The following is a 16,238-nucleotide window of genomic DNA, read 5'->3' as shown; positions in this document are numbered from 1 at the left end:
CTGTTAGTAATCACTAACTGTTAGTACTCACTACCTGTTAGTACTCACTACCTGTTTGCACTCACTGCTTGTTAGTACTCACTCCCTGTTAGTACTCACTACCTGTTTGCACTCACTGCTTGTTAGTACTCACTCCCTGTTAGTACTCACTGCTTGTTAGTACTCACTCCCTGTTAGTGGTACATGTTTTCATTCCATTACATCAGGTACTGTATCTCTGGACAAGGTTGAGGAATTGACATTTCAGTTGACTTCTTGAATAGGAATGGACACCAAAGTCCATGGTAGTCCATACTGTATAGCATATCATTGTATGGGTTATTTGACATTCCAATTTCATGTACAAATCTATCTAATTGACATCCCCCCCACCCCTACAGTATGAATTCAAATTGAAGAACATGAAGAAGAAGAAGGTCAACATCATTGTGTCTGCGGATGGTGTAAGGGTGGTTTTGAGAAAAAAGAAAAAGGTAAGGCCCCTTCGACAGATGAGAAACCCTGATGAAGACAGAATGTCAAAACGTTATTTTTTATTAGGAATTATTCTATCATTGTATTGGAGACCTTTTCTTAGTCCCCTTCAATTTACATTGTATGAGTTTGGCTGTCTTGTGTAGTGTCCATAATGCACACTAACATCAATTATTATATTACACTGAAGTCAATGATACATACAGTGCATTCGGAAAGTATTCAGACCCCTTGACCTTTTCACATTTTGTTACGTTACAGCCATATTCTAAAATGGATTAAATAAAAAAAATGTCTTCAGCAATCTACACACAATACCCAATAATGACAAAGCGAAAGCAGGTTTTTAGAATTGTTAACAGAAATACCTTATTTACATAAGTATCAGACCCTTTGCTGTGAGACTCAAAATTGAGCTGAGGTCCATCCTGTTTCCATTGATCATTCTTGAGATGTTTATACAACTCGATTGGAGTCCACTTTTGGTCAATTCAATTGATTGGACATGATATGGAAAGGCACACACCTGTCTATATAAGGTCCCACAGTTGACAGTGCATGTCAGAGCAAAAACCAAGCCATGAGGTCGAAGGAATTGTTCGTAGAGCTGTGAGACAGGATTGTGGCACAGATCTGGAGAAGGGTACCAAAAACTTTCTGCAGTATTGAAGGTCCCCAAGAACACAGTGGCATCCATCATCCTTAAATGGAAGAAGTTTGTAACCACCAAAACTCTTCCTAGAGCTGGCTGCCCGGCAAAACTGAGCAATCGGGGGAGAAGGGCTTTGGTCAGGGAGGTGACCAATAACCCGATGGTCACTCTGACAGAGCTCCAGAGTTACTCTGTGGAGATGGGAGAACCTTCCAGAAGGACAACCATCTCTGCAGCACTCCACCAATCAGGCCTTTATGGTAGAGTGGCCAGATGGAAGCCACTCCTCAATAAAAGGTACATGACAGCCCGCTTGGAGTTTGCCAAAATGCACCTAAATGACTCTCAGACCATGAGAAACAAGATTCTCTGGTTTAATGAAACCAAGATTGAACTCTTTGGCCTGACAAGGTAAAACTCTGTCCTTCTGCCCCTGAGCAAGGCAGTTAATCCACTGTTCCTGTTCCTCATTGTAAATAAGAATTAGTTCTTAACTGACTTGCCTAGTTAAAAAATAAATGTATGTCTCTCCATGTCTTTGAATGGCCCAGACTTGAACCTGATTGAACATCTCTGGAGAGACCTGAATATAGCTGTACAGCGACACACCCCATCCAACCTGACAGAGCTTGAGAGGATCTGCAGAGAAGAATGGGAGAAACTTCTCAAATACAGTTGTGCCAAGCATGTAGCATCATACCCAAGAAGACTCAAGGCTGTAATTGCTGCCAAAAGTGCTTCAACAAGGTACTGAGTAAAGGGCCTAAATACTTACTGTATGTAAATGGTATATCTCTGGGTATTTTTTTATATAAATTTGCAAACATTTCTAAAAACCTGTTTTTGCATTGTCATTATGGGGTATTGTGTGCAGATGGATGAGGGGGAAAAAACGATTGAATTAATTTAGGAATAAGGCTGTAACGAAACAAAATGTGGAAATAGTGAAGGAGTCTGAATACTTTCTGAATGCACCGTACATCTACAGTTTCCGCGTGAAGAAAAGTTATGCTATATGTTTTCAACAGTGTGAAGTGTGTTCCTTCCAGCAGCAAACAAAAATATGTCATTTAAAAATGTATCCTAAAATGTAAAAATACAGTTTTCTGATCAACATTCTTTGCATATGGAGGCGGAACGGCTTATGGATGCGGAATGTGTTGATTTGCCAAAAGATTGAATGCCATAGCTCTCTGTCCTTCATGGAAGCTGCAAGGTCCTCCATATTGAGTTTCTCTGCAGACGGAAAAAAGTTTAATTCCATATTTATTTTAGGTGAAACACTTCATAAATCTGTCCCTAAGTCATAAGTCATAGCAGTGAATTGCAGCATGTGTTGTTCTCTGGTTGTCTTCCAGAGGAAAGAGTGGTCATGGGATGACAACACAGTCATGATAACACAAGACCCCATCTATAGGTAAGAACATGGTCAAGTGTCCTCAAACATAACACTCTTTTTAAAAGTACAATGCAGCCATTTTTTTAAATCTCAATATCAAATCCTTTCTGGGTAATAATGAAGTACCTTACTGAGATTGTTTTCAATTAAAATGGTCAAAAAAGAGAAGTTGGGAAGTCTCTTTCCTATTGGTCTATAACCTAATTTACAGGAAGTCTTTATCATAATTTTCACAATTTCATAGTATTATTCCAACCTCACAGTGTAGAAAGGAAATATATATAACACACAGGAAAATCTTGTTTTTCACTGCACTGAGCCTTGAACATTTTTGGGGGGGTATATTTATACATTGATGACTTTTGGTTGAGTAGTTAAAGGCCCAGTAAGGTCAACATTCAGTTTTCTTGACTAACACTGTAAAAGTATGAAAATGTGATCAGTGTTATTTCCTGGTAGAAAATATAATATTTTTTGGGGGTGGGGGTACATTTTACCCCATTTTCATGATATCCAATTGGTAGTTACAGTCTTGTCCCATCGCTCCAACTCCCGTACGGACTCGGGAGAGGCGAAGATCGAGAGTCATGCGTCCTCCGAAACATGACCCTAACAAGTCGCACTGCTTGCTTAACCCTGAAGCCAGCCACACCAATGTGTCGATGAAAACATTGTATAGCCTGCGACCGATGTCAGCATGCATGCACCCGGCCGCCACATGAAGTCACTAGAGTGTGACGGGACAAGGACATCCCAGCCAGCCAAACCCTCACCTAACGCAGACAACGCTGGGCCAATTGTGCACCACCTCATTGGTCTCCCGGTCACAGGATTGAACCCAGATCTGTAATGATGCCTTTAGCACTGCAATGCAGTGCCTTAGACCGCTGCACCACTCAGGAGGCCCCTGAAAATACAATCTACATAGGACGTTCTAATCAACAGCTTGCATGGGCGGAAGATTTTGGCTTGCCAGGTGACATCACCAGGCAGTAAATTGGTTAGTAGACCAATAACCAAGAGAGTAACAGCTACTTTTCAGTTTTCCCCTTCCCCACTCAGACCACTCCCAGGCAGTCCTAGCAAAATTATTTATTGAGAAATAGTTTTTGCTAAAAATATATTTTTGTGAATTTTAATGGAAAACTTTTACAGTAAGTTACTTAATTATTACAGAGAAATGACTTGATATTGATTTAAAATGGCTGCATTGGGCCTTTAAAAGTGAAATCAATCAAATTCTCATTATCAAGACATTTTCCCCATCTCATTTAGGATTTTCTATGTGTCACATGACGCCCAGGAATTGAAGATCTTCAGTTACATTGCGAGAGATGGACAGAGCAACATGTTCCGTTGTAATGTCTTCAAATCCAAGAGGAAGGTAAGACCATAGAGATCCTGTAATTCTACAGTGCCTTCAGAAAGTATTCACACTGCCTTGACATTTTGTTGTGTTACAAAGCGGGATTAACATTTATTTAAATGGAATTTTGTGTCAACGCTCTACATAAAATACTCTGTAATGTCAAAGTGGAAGAAAAATTATAAGAAAAATTATAACTTTTGTAAAACATTAATGAAAAATAAAACACTAATATACTGTATATTGATTACATAAGTATTCACCCCCTTGAGCCAATACATGTTAGAATCACCTTTGGCGACTGTGAGTCTAAGAGCTTTGTACACCTAAACTCAGCAACAACAAAAAAATCCCTTTTTCAGGGCCCTGTCTTTCAAAGATAATTCTCAAAAATCCAAATAACTTCACAGATCTTCTTTGTAAAGGGTTTAAACACTGTTTCCCATGAGAGGCTGGGCTGAGGGCTTGTAGGCCTGTTGTAAGGCAGGTCCTCACCAGACATCACTGGCAACAGCGTCGCCTATGGGCACAAACCCACCGTCGCTGGACCAGACAGGACTGGCAAAAAGTGCTCTTCACTGACGAGTCACGGTTTTGTCTCACCAGGGGTTATGGTTGGATTCGCGTTTATCGTTGAAGGAATGAGCGTTACACTGAGGCCTGTACTCTGGAGCGGGATTGATTTGGAAGTGGAGGGTCCTTCATGGTCTGGGGCGGTGTGTCACAGCATCATCGGACTGAGCTTGTTGTCATTGCAGGCAATCTCAACGCTGTGCATTACAGGGAAGACATCCTTCTCCCTCATGTGGTACTCTTCCTGCAGGCTCATCCTGACATGACCCTCCAGCATGACAATACCACCAGCCATACTGCTCGTTCTGTGCATGATTTCCTGCAAGACAGGAATGTCAGTGTTCTTCTATGGCCAGCGAAGAGCCCGGATCTCAATCCCATTGAGCACGTCTTGGACCTGTTGGATCGGAGGGTGATAGCTAGGGCCATTCCCCACAGAAATGTCCGGGAACTTGCAGGTGCCTTGGTGGAAGAGTGGGGTAACATCTCACAGCAAGAACTGGCAAATCCACACCAGATACTGACTGTTACTTTTGATTTTGACCCCCCTTTCGTTCAGGGACACATTATTCGATTTCTGTTAGTCACATGTCTCTGGAACTTGTTCAGTTTATGTCTCAGTTGTTGAATCTTGTTATGTTCATACAAATATTTACACATGTTAAGTTTGCTGAAAATGAACGCAGTTGACAGTGAGAAGACGTTTCTTTTTTGCTGAGTTTAGATTGTACAATATTTGCACATTATTTCTTTAAAAAAAAAATCAAGCTCTGTCAAGTTGGTTGTTGATCATTGCTAGACAGCCACTTTCAAGTCTTTCCACAGATTTTCAAGCCGATTTAAGTCAAAACTGTAACAAGTAGACCACTCAGGAACATTCAATGTCATCTTGGTAAGCAACTCCAGTGTATATTTGGCCTTGTATTTTAGGTTATTGTCCTGCTGAAAGGTGAATATGTCTCCCAGTGTCTGTTGGAAAGCAACTGTTGTAACGCTTTCCTCTAGGATTTTGCCTTTGCTAAGCTCTATTCTGTTTATTTTTATCATAAAAAACTCCCTAGTCCTTGCCGATGACAAGAATACCCATAACATGATGCAGCCACCACCATGCTTGAAAATATGAAGAGTGGTACTTAGAGATGTGTTGTGTTAGATTTGCCCCAAACATAATGCTTTGTATTCAGGACAAAAAGTTCATTTCTTTGCCACATTTTTTAAAATATTTACTTTAATGGCTAATTGCAAATAGGATGCATATCTTGTAATATTTGTATTCTGTACAGACTTCCTTCTTTTCACTCTGTAAATTAAGTTAGTATTGTGGAGTAACTACAATGTTGTTGATCCATCCTCAGTTTTCTCCTATCACAGCCATTAAACTCTGTAACTGTTTTAAAGTCACCATTGGCCACATGGTGAAATCCCTGAGTGGTTTCCTTCCTCTCCAGCAATTGAGTTATGTAGGACGCCTGTATTGTTGTAGTGACTCGGTGTCTTGATACACCATCCATAGTGTAATTAATAACTTCACCATGCTCAAAGGCATATTCAATGTCTGCTTTTTAATTTTTACCCATCTACCAATAGGTGCCCTTCCTAGCGAGGCATTGGAAAACCTCCCTGGTCTTTGTGGTTGAATCTGTGTTTGAGATTCACTGCTCGACTGAGGGACCTTACAGATAATTGTATGTGTGGTGTACAGAGATGAGATAGTCATTCAAAAATCATGTTAAAAATTATTATTGCACACAAGAGTGAATCCATGCAATTTATTATGTGACTTGTTAAGCACATTTGTACTCCTGAATTTATTTAGGCTTGCCATAACAAAGGGGTTGAATACTTATTGGCTCAAGACATTTCAGCTTTAAATTGTTCATTAATTTGTAAACATTTCTAAAAACATAATTCCACTTTGTGTGTAGGCCAGTGACAAAAACATCTAAATTTAATCGATTTTAAATTCAGGCTGTAACAATTTTTTTTGAAAAAGTCAAGGGGTGTGAATACTTTCTATATATCTTCTATGTAATTCTATGGTTAAGACGGTGTGTATCGCTGTGGGAGTGTGCTGGGTATGAGATGTAAATTATCCACAGGATCCAGATCAGTGGCATATAATCAGTGGTGTATAATCCGTGGTACATAATCCATGGTATTTAATCTGTGGTAAATAATCCATGGTATATAATCTGTTGTATATAATTAGTGGTATATAATCAGTGGTATATAATACGTGGTATGTAATCCATGGTATATAATCCGTGGTATATAATCCATGGTATATAATCAGTGGTATATAATCTGTGGTATATAATCCATGGTATATAATCCGTGGTATATAATCTGTGGTGTATAATCCATTTATCTCTACAGGGTATCAGATATGTGGCTGTCACGTCTGACCAGTAAAAGGGGTTATTTGTCATTGTAGTTTGGTCAGGGCATGGCAGGGGGTGTTTGTTTTGTGTGTTTCGGTGTTTTTGGCTTCGGTTCTATGTTTTCTATTTCTATGTTTAAATCTAGTTTTCTATTTCTATGTTGGGTTTTTGGTAGGACCTCCAATTAGAGACAACTGGTTGTCGTTGTCTCTAATTGGAGGCCATATTTAGTTGTGTTCGTTTCACTTGTGTTTTGTGGGTGGTTGTTTTCCTGTATAGCCTGTGTTGCCTTACGGAACTGTTTCGTCGTTTTGTTAATTTTGTTTAAGTGTTTTCTTTAAATAAATTAAGAAGATGAGCACTTTACCCGCTGCGCCTTGGTCCAATCCTTATGACGCCCATGACAGTGGCAGCAGCTGCTTAGGGAAGGGGGCTGGGTATAGGGACTGTGCCATGATGCATTAAAGGAGCCTTGGGACTCTTGGATCAATCGAGAGCTTTGTCTACACACACACACACACACACACACACACACACACACACACACACACACACACACACATTGTCTCATCTACAAGATCACAGTTGCACACAGTACACACATCTGATGACTTTCAACACGATAGAAAAATGCTGGTAGAAAAGAATGGCACGCGACTACCCCATAGCTGCATATCAAACAGCGGAAATGTTCTTCATTACAAAAGCCTGGATAACAACCCTTCCAGTGAGGTTGACTCCCATCCCTTCACCATGGATACCAGGCATGTACCGTTGACAGTGACTGATTGAAGCAGCATACTAATTAGTCACAAATGACACCCTATTCCCTATTGGCCCTGGTCAAAAGTAGAGCACTAAATAGGGATGCAGTCAGATTGAAAGAAGCTTTTAATTTGCAACCTGTACCACCTGTGATCTGTGCCAGAAAGTAAAGACACAGGATATAATCCTATATATGGTGTAGTCACGCTTCTCAGATGCCTCCAGCTGTCACGTCCTGACCAGTAAAGAGGGTTATTTGTTATTGTAGTTTGGTCAGGGCATGGCTGGGGGTGTTTGTTTTATGTGTTTCGGGGTTTTTGGTTTATGTTCTATGTTAGTATATTTCTATGTTTGTTCTAGTGTGGCTATTTCTATGTTTAAGTTTCTTGGGTTGACCTTCAATTGGAGGCAGCTGTTCCTCGTTGCCTCTAATTGAAGGTCCTATTTAGTAGGGGTGTTTTTCCATGGGTTTTGTGGGTAGTTGTTTCCATGTATTGTCAGTGTACCTTACAGGACTGTTTTTCGTTGTTTGTTTAGTATAAGTGTTTTTGGTTTTGGTTTTCTTCAATAAAAGAAGATGAGCATACATATATACCTGCTGCGTTTTGGTCCACTCACTACGACGCTTATGACACCAGCCCTGAACCTCTTATCTCGGACTTCCAGATCAAACTTTGTCCAGAGGAGTGGAGGGTAAACTGCTGATACTGAGTTTGGTAACCCTGGCTCCCGTTGATCACTGTTGGGTTTATAGAATCCTGAAATTCCTAAATTGGCCTTGTGGTCCAGATGGTTATTTTTTGAGAGCAGGTCAAAGGTCATGAGTTCACTTCCGGTTGAGCCATGTACAATTAAAATTAGTGGTGATGTTTTTGGATTGAGGCATCTACTGGAAATAGCCCAAATGATCGTCATACGGTACAGTATGGTACTTACTGGTAACAGGTAACATAGAATATCATAAACATATAACGATGTTATTATTGTTGCACCATAGGAGCACACCGTCTCACACACACAACACTTGCCCTGTGCTTACCGACATACAGTAGTGATTGACAGCCGTGTGGCAGCATTCCTCCACAGTATGAATGTGAGGCATTTTAAAAGCACCTTGTCAATGTGCCACTGAGTGCACAAGACAACCCACCTTCGGGCCTTGCGGCATTATTGCTCTAAGGGCAAGAATGTATAACGTTGGAAATATTTAATTATTTTGGCTATATAATCAATGGAGATTTTAGTTCGTTGTGCCTTGTAGGGTCTAAAGGAAAAGCTTGAGCTCCTACGGCTCTGGAATGAACCAATCCATTACAACGACAACATGCACCTACTGAATTACTGTGCCGTCAAAACCTCCTCTTCCCTCCCTCCCTCCCTCCCTCCCTCCCTCCCTCCCTCCCTCCCTCCCTCCCTCCCTCCCTCCCTCCCTCCCTCCCTCCATCCCTCCCTCCCTCCCTCCCTCCCTCCCTCCCTCTCACCTTTTCTTCCACCCCCCACCCCTCTAGTCCCAGGCCATGCGCATTGTGCGGACAGTGGGCCAGGCCTTTGACGTGTGCCACCAGCTGACCCTGCAGCAGACAGGGGAGCAGAGCTCTGAGGATGGACTGGACACCAATGCTGCCGATGCAGATGGGGAAGACGCCGTGCCAGGTGTGACTCACTTTCCCACGCACCATACTGTCTTATTACCTTATACCATTTTATTACCCAATACCATCTTATTACCTAGAGCCATCTTATTACCTAGAGCCATCTTATTACCTAGAGCCATCTTATTACCTAGAGCCATCTTATTACCTAGTACTGTCTTATTACCTAGAACCATCGTATTACCTAGAACTGTCCTATTGCCTAGATCCATCTTATTACCTAGATCAATCTTATTACCTAGATCCATCTTATTACCTAGTACTGTCTTATTACCTAGAACCATCTTATTACCTAGAACAATCTTATTACCTAGAACCATCTTATTACCTAGTAGCGTCCTATTACCTAGTACATACTGTTCTATATTTGCACAGTGGGGACATTCTCTTCTGAGACTCAATCAGTTAGAGTGTGTCGGGACTCTAGAGAGAGTGGAGAGTAGCCAAATTCTGATTCGATGTTTCAAGCGTCTTTGGATCTGAGAAAATCTCTAAAATACAATTAGTTTGTATAAAAAAAATTGGTTATGTTATGCGTTTTTGCCTATGTTAGTATGTTTGTGATTTATTTTCTCTCTCGCCATCCATCTCTCTCCATCAATCTTCCTGTCTCTCCATCCATCTCTCTCTCTCCATCCATCTCTCTCTCTCCATCCATCCATCTCTCTCTCCATCCATCTCTCTCTCCATCCATCTCTCTCCATCCATCTCTCTCATTCAGCCAAGACGAGGTTGGCATTGTCTGAATCGACCGACCTTGAAGCCACCACAGAGGAGAGCATCGACTGTTTGTCATCTGACCTGGACAAGACCAAAAGCCAGGACCTTCTTGGTAAAGATGGGAAGGTACTGTATGACCTGAGTCTTATTCATTACATCACATTGTAACGAAACGTTTTGCAACAGAAAATGTATGTGAACACCTGCTCATCAAACATCTCATTCCAAAATCATGGGCATTAATATGGAGTTGGTCACCCCTTTGCTGCTGTAACAGCAAACTCTTCTGGGAAGGCTTTCCACTAGATTTTGGAACATTGCTGCAGGGACTTGCTTCGATTCAGCCACAAGAACAGTAATGTGTTCGGGTACTGATGTTGGGTGATTAGACCTGGCTCGCAGTCGGTGTTCCAATTTATCCCAAAGGTGTTCAATGGGGTTGAGGTCAGGGCTCTGTGCAGGCCAGTCAAGTTCTTCCACACCGATCTCAACAAACCATTTCTCTGTGGACCTCGCTTTGTGCACGTGGGCATTGTATAAGGGCACAAGGCGAGACCCAAATGCAGAGAAAGGAGGCAAATGATTGACCTCCGTGTAAGGTTCTGGGTGTAGCTGGTGCAGAGGAGTCAGGCGTAGAACAGCAGAGTTGAGTAACACAATGAACTTTACTCAAAATTTCCAAATACATGAAGTAATACCAAGCCCACAGACATCGGACCGAATTTACAAATAAAACAATCACTCACAAAAACCATGGGGAAAACCGAGGGTTAAATAATTAACATGTAATTGGGGAATTGAAACGAGGTGTGTAAATGAAAAGTGGATCGGCGATGGCTCAAAGGCCGGTGACGTTGACCGCCGAACGCCGCAAGAAGAGGGACCGACATCGGCGGAAGTCGTGACACTCCGATATTTATTAGAACAAAAGGGGTAGGTAAAAGGCAGGTCGGAGACAGGCGAGAGTTCATAAACCAGGAAGACTAGGAAAAAACTGAGACTGGGAAAAATAGGAGCCAGGACAAACACCAGTTGACTTGGCAAAACAAGATGAACTGGCACAGAGGGACAGGAAACACAGGGAGAAATACACCGGGGATAATAAGCGACACCTGGAGGGGGGTGGAGACAAGCACAAGGACAGGTGAAACAGATCAGGGCATGATACGTTGTCATGCTGAAACATGAAAGGGCCTTCCCCAAATTGTTGCCTCAAAGTTGGAAGCACAGAATCTATAACATCAATGTATTCTGTAGCGTTAAGATTTCCATTCACTGGAACGAAGGGGTCTAGCCTGAACTATGAAAAACAGCCCCAGGCTATTATTCCTCCTCCACCAAACTTTACAGTTGTCTCTATGCATTGTGGCAGGTAGCGTTCTTCTGGCATCCGCGCAACCCAGATTAGTCCGTTGGACTGCCAGATGGTGAAGCGTGATTCATCCCTCCAGAGAATGCGTTTCCACTGCTCCAGAGTCCAATGGCGGCAAGCTTTACACCACTCCAGCCGACGCTTGGCATTGCACATGGTGATCTTAGGCTTGTGTGCGGCTCCTCGGCCTTGGAAACCCATTTCATGAAGCTCCCAATGAACAGTTCTTGTGCTGACATTGCTTCCAGAGGCAGTTTGGAACTCGGTGTTGGAACCGAGGACTGACGATTTTTACGCGCTACGGACTTCAGCACTCGCCAGTCTCGTTCTGTGAGGTTGGGTGGCCTACCACTTCACGGCTGAGCCATTGTTACTCCTAGACATTTCCACTTCACAATAACAGCACTTACAGTTTACCGGGGAAGCTCTAGCAGGGCAGAAATTTCACGAACTGACTTGTTGGAAAGGTGGCATCCTATGACGGTCCCACGTTGAAGCTTTTTGCAGATTAACAGACTACTGAAGGATCTAGTGTGGAACTGAGATGTTATCTCCTGTTTGTCGTTATCTTGTGTTTGTTGTCATAAGGTCGAGAAATATTTCATAGGGTGGTGCTATAATATTAATGTATTCCTATGTTTTATTGATGAAAACACAGCATGATGCTCTCCAGTGCTCTCCTAACCAGTGTGTCATACAACCCACTCACTATCTATTTTCTCTCTCTCTCTCTCTCTCTCTCTCTCTCTCTCTCTCTCTCTCTCTCTCTCTCTCTCTCTCTCTCTCTCTCTCTCTCTCTCTCTCTCTCTTTCATTCCATATTGATCTGATAAGGTCTATGGTGGGGGACATCTGTGTTTGAGCCAATGGTTGTTAGCAAGATGATGATAGTATTGTGTATTCTAGATGTCTTGTTTTACAGTAAACGTCTTATATAACAATGGAGTTCAAGAAATAGAGTTCAGAAAACATTTACAAATAAACTAAAGTAGACAAATTTAATAAAGTCAAAAAGTAACACAAGAAAATGACATAACAATAACGAGGCTTTATACAGGGGGTACCAGTATCAGGTCAATGTGTGGGGGTACAGGTTAGTCGAAGTGACTATGCATTGTCATGACGTTGCCCTCTTTGGGTTTTCTATGCACCATCCCCCTACCTCTGTCTCTCACACACAGGCTCTGTGAGAGCGGTCGTAAATTCCTAAAAGAATGTCCTGCCTCATGGCCACAGGTTTGAGACAGAGTGGGTTTCATAGAAAGAACCAAGGGATTCTTCCACCTCACAGGACTGGAGAACCGAACAACATTTATGTTCTGGAGAAGGTATAAAAAATCGGTGAAGAATCCAGCTACGAACTGGTCCGTTTGGTACAATTTTGTGAAGCTCATGAGAGACAATACGGCCACATTACCATGGATCTGTTTATATAATAGCCTCAGTTGTGACACTTATATCTAATGGTTGTATAAAAATGAATGAATAAGGATAAAGCAATAGGGAATATGTTGGGATGCTTGTAAGATGTTAATGTGAGAGAATTGTATTTCTGTTTAAAGTTTCACCAAGTCATCGGCACGCCCCCATGAACAGACGGGACCTGGCGTCATGAGACAGCCTTTTTCTGTTATTCCGAATATAACCCCCACCCAGGGTTTCTATCACCAGACCAGCTTACCTCGATAACGAGAGGGCCAAGGTTTGACCATGCATTCCTATTTCTGAACGTTAACCATACCACGTGGTTAAACTCTTAGACTATTGATACCGACAGAATAAGAACAAGTCTTTGATATTAATTACTAGTCTGCAGCTAGGAATTCGGTATCATTGAATGCGAAGACCGACGAAACAGCTGTCCTATAACGACATTAATGAATGTCACTTTGAAATATCCATTCTAACCGAGAGAGAGAGAGAGAGAGAGAGAGAGAGAACGCGAGGACAAACTCTCCAACAGAACGGACTTTTCAACAAAGATCCCGACGACACACTGAGCTTAAATATATATATTGATTGCAATTGTTCCCGAATGAGTGAGCGTTCATGTGCAAAGGATTAGCATTTCAATTGTTATAATTAGCAACTCTTATCAACCCTTTTGTCTAACAAGCCGCCATGCCGGTTTAGCCCACTAGGGCACATTCTCCTATCATTTCCTTTTAACCGTATCTACTGTTTGTTATGCATTTCTGTGAATTACTTAGTTAGTAAATAAATGATTTTAAGACAACTGATGTATGGATGACTCATAGTGAAGACTGGGTTCGTGCAGATAACCAACAATTTATGACGTTTGGAATGAGACTGACGAGGTAAACGAATACATCATTAATCAGAAGACTCATAGATCAGATATTATGATATCTGAAAGTTATATTAGGAAAATTATAACTTTGTAATCTGAATATTTTCCTTGGTGCCCCGACTTCCTAGTTAATTACAGTTACACGATTAATCAGTTTAGTCGCGTAATAATAATTACAGAGTTATTTGATAAATATGTCTTCAGTTTTAATGATGCCAAAGACACGACAGCGTAGATAATAAACAGCAAGTAGCAGCAATGTAAACACAAAGGGGGGGGCATACATTGTGGCTATTTGATTAATTGTTCAGCAGTCTTATGGCTTGGGGGTAGAAGCTGTTAAGGAGCCTTTTGGTCCTAGACTTGGCGCTCCGGTATCAATTGCCGTGCAGTAGCAGAGTGAACAGCAAACAACCTCTACGCAGACGACACCATTCTTTATACATCTGGCCTTTCTTTGGACACTGTGTTAACAAACCTCCAAATGAGCTTCAATGCCATACAACACTCCTTCCGTGGCCTCCAACTGCTCTTAAATGCTAGTAAAACTAAATGCATGCTTTTCAACCGATCGCTGCCCATGTAACAGTATAGCACCCATCGCGCCACAAAAGCCGCAGCCCTTACAGAGCAAGGGGAACAACTACTTCAAGGTCTCAGAGCGAGTGACGTCACCGATTGAAACGCTATTAGCGCACACCCCGCTAAGTAGCTAGCCATTTCACATCGGTTACACCCGCACCTGCCCGTCCGACTAGCATCACTACTCTGGACGGTTCTGACTTAGAATATGTGGACAACTACAAATACCTAGGTGTCTGGCTAGACTGTAAACTCTCCTTCCAGACTCATATTAAACATCTCCAATCCAAAATTAAATTAATTTTTGGTTTTATTTCACCTTTATTTAACCAGGTAGGCCAGTTGAGAGCAAGTTCTCATTTACAACTGCGACCTGGCCAAGATAAAGCAAAGCAGTGCAACACAAACAACAACACAGAGTTACACATGGAATAAACAAACATACAGTCAATAATACAATAGAAAAAGTCTATATACAGTGCTTGCAAATGAGGTAGGATAAGGAATGTAAGGCAATGAATATGGCCATAGTGGCGAAATAATTACAATATAGCAATTAAACACTGGAGTGATAGATGTGCAGAAGATGAGTGTGCAAGTAGAGATACTGTGGTGCAAAGGAGCAAAATAAATAACAATATGGGGATGAGATAGTTGGATGGGCTATTTACAGATGGGCTGTGTACAGGTGCAGTGATCTGTGAGCTGCTCTGACAGCTGGTGCTTAAAGTTAGTGAGGGACATGAGTCTCCAGCTTCAGTGATTTTTGCAGTTCGTTCCAGTCATTGGCAGCAGAGAACTGGAAGGAAAGGCAGCCAAAGGAGGAATTGGATTTGGGGGTGACCAGTGAAATATACCTGCTGGAGCCCGTGCTACGGGTGGGTGCTGCTATGGTGACCAGTGAGCTGAGATAAGGCAGGGCTTTACCGAGCAGACTTATAGATGACCTGGAGCCAGTAGGTTTGGCGACGAATATGAAGCGAGGCCCAGCCAACGAGAGCATACAGGTCGCAGTGGTGGGTAGTATATGGGGCTTTGGTGACAAAACGGATGGCACTGTGATAGACTGCATCCAATTTGCTGAGTAGTGTGTTCGAGGCTATTTTGTAAATTACATTGCTGAAGTCAAGGATCGGCTTCCTATTTCGCAACAAAGCCTCCTTCACTCACGCCGCAAAAAATACCCTCGGAAAACTATCCTACCGATCTTCGACTTCGGCGATGTAACATCAGCTATTTGAGCAGCTAACCAATCGCTGCAGCTGTACACAGCCCATCTGTAAATAGCCCATCCAATCTCCCTACCTCATCCCCATATTGTTTTTATTTACTTTTTTGCTCTCTTGCACACCAGTATTTCTACTTGCACATCATCATCTGCACATCTATCACTCCAGTGTTAATTTGCTAAATAATTTATTGCCTTACCTCCTCACTCCATTTGCACACACTGTATATAGACTTTCTTTTTCTATTGTGTTATTGAGTGTACATTTGTTTATTCCATGTGTAACTCTGTTTTGTTGTTTGTGTCGCACTGCTTTGCTTTATCTTGGCCAGGTCGCAGTTGTAAATGAGAACTTGTTCTCAACTGGCCTACCTGGTTAAATAAAGGTGACTTTTTTTTAAACAGTCTATGACTTGGGTGACTGGAGTCTTTGACAATTGTTTGGGACTTCCACTGACACGCCTAGCATAAAGGTCCTGGATGTCAGAAAGCTTGGCCCCAGTAATGTACTGGGCCGTACACAGTAACTCTGTAGCACCTTACGGTCAGATGCCGAGCAGTTGCCATACCAGGTGGTGATGCAACCAGTCAGGATGCTCTTAATGGTGCAGCTGTTGAACTTTTTGAGAATCTGGGGACCCATGCCAAATCTTGTCAGTCTCCTGAGGGGGAAAAGGTGTTGTTGTGCCCTCTTCAAAACTGTCTTGGTGTATTTGAACCATGATAGTTTGTTGGTGATGTGGACACCAAGGAACTTGAAACTC

General features: G+C 42.0%; 1 protein-coding gene across 1 annotated transcript in view; it reads left to right on the top strand.

The window, feature by feature from the left end:
- Positions 1-381: 381 nt before the first annotated feature.
- The window catches only part of LOC106598614 (carboxyl-terminal PDZ ligand of neuronal nitric oxide synthase protein), a 34,998-nt gene continuing 19,141 nt past the window's right edge, over positions 382-16,238 (top strand). Inside the window, exons 1-5 of the mRNA XM_014189645.2 lie at positions 382-473; positions 2,485-2,543; positions 3,801-3,909; positions 9,119-9,263; positions 9,984-10,108. Of these exons, the coding sequence (XP_014045120.2) occupies positions 402-473; positions 2,485-2,543; positions 3,801-3,909; positions 9,119-9,263; positions 9,984-10,108 (510 nt within the window). The 5' untranslated portion in view covers positions 382-401. The remainder of the gene's footprint in view (positions 474-2,484; positions 2,544-3,800; positions 3,910-9,118; positions 9,264-9,983; positions 10,109-16,238) is intronic.

Source organism: Salmo salar, chromosome ssa03 (assembly GCF_905237065.1).
Source record: "Salmo salar chromosome ssa03, Ssal_v3.1, whole genome shotgun sequence".
Lineage (NCBI taxonomy): Eukaryota > Metazoa > Chordata > Actinopteri > Salmoniformes > Salmonidae > Salmo > Salmo salar.
Note: the sequence above shows the minus strand (reverse complement) of the source record. Positions and strands in the feature narration are given on the sequence as shown.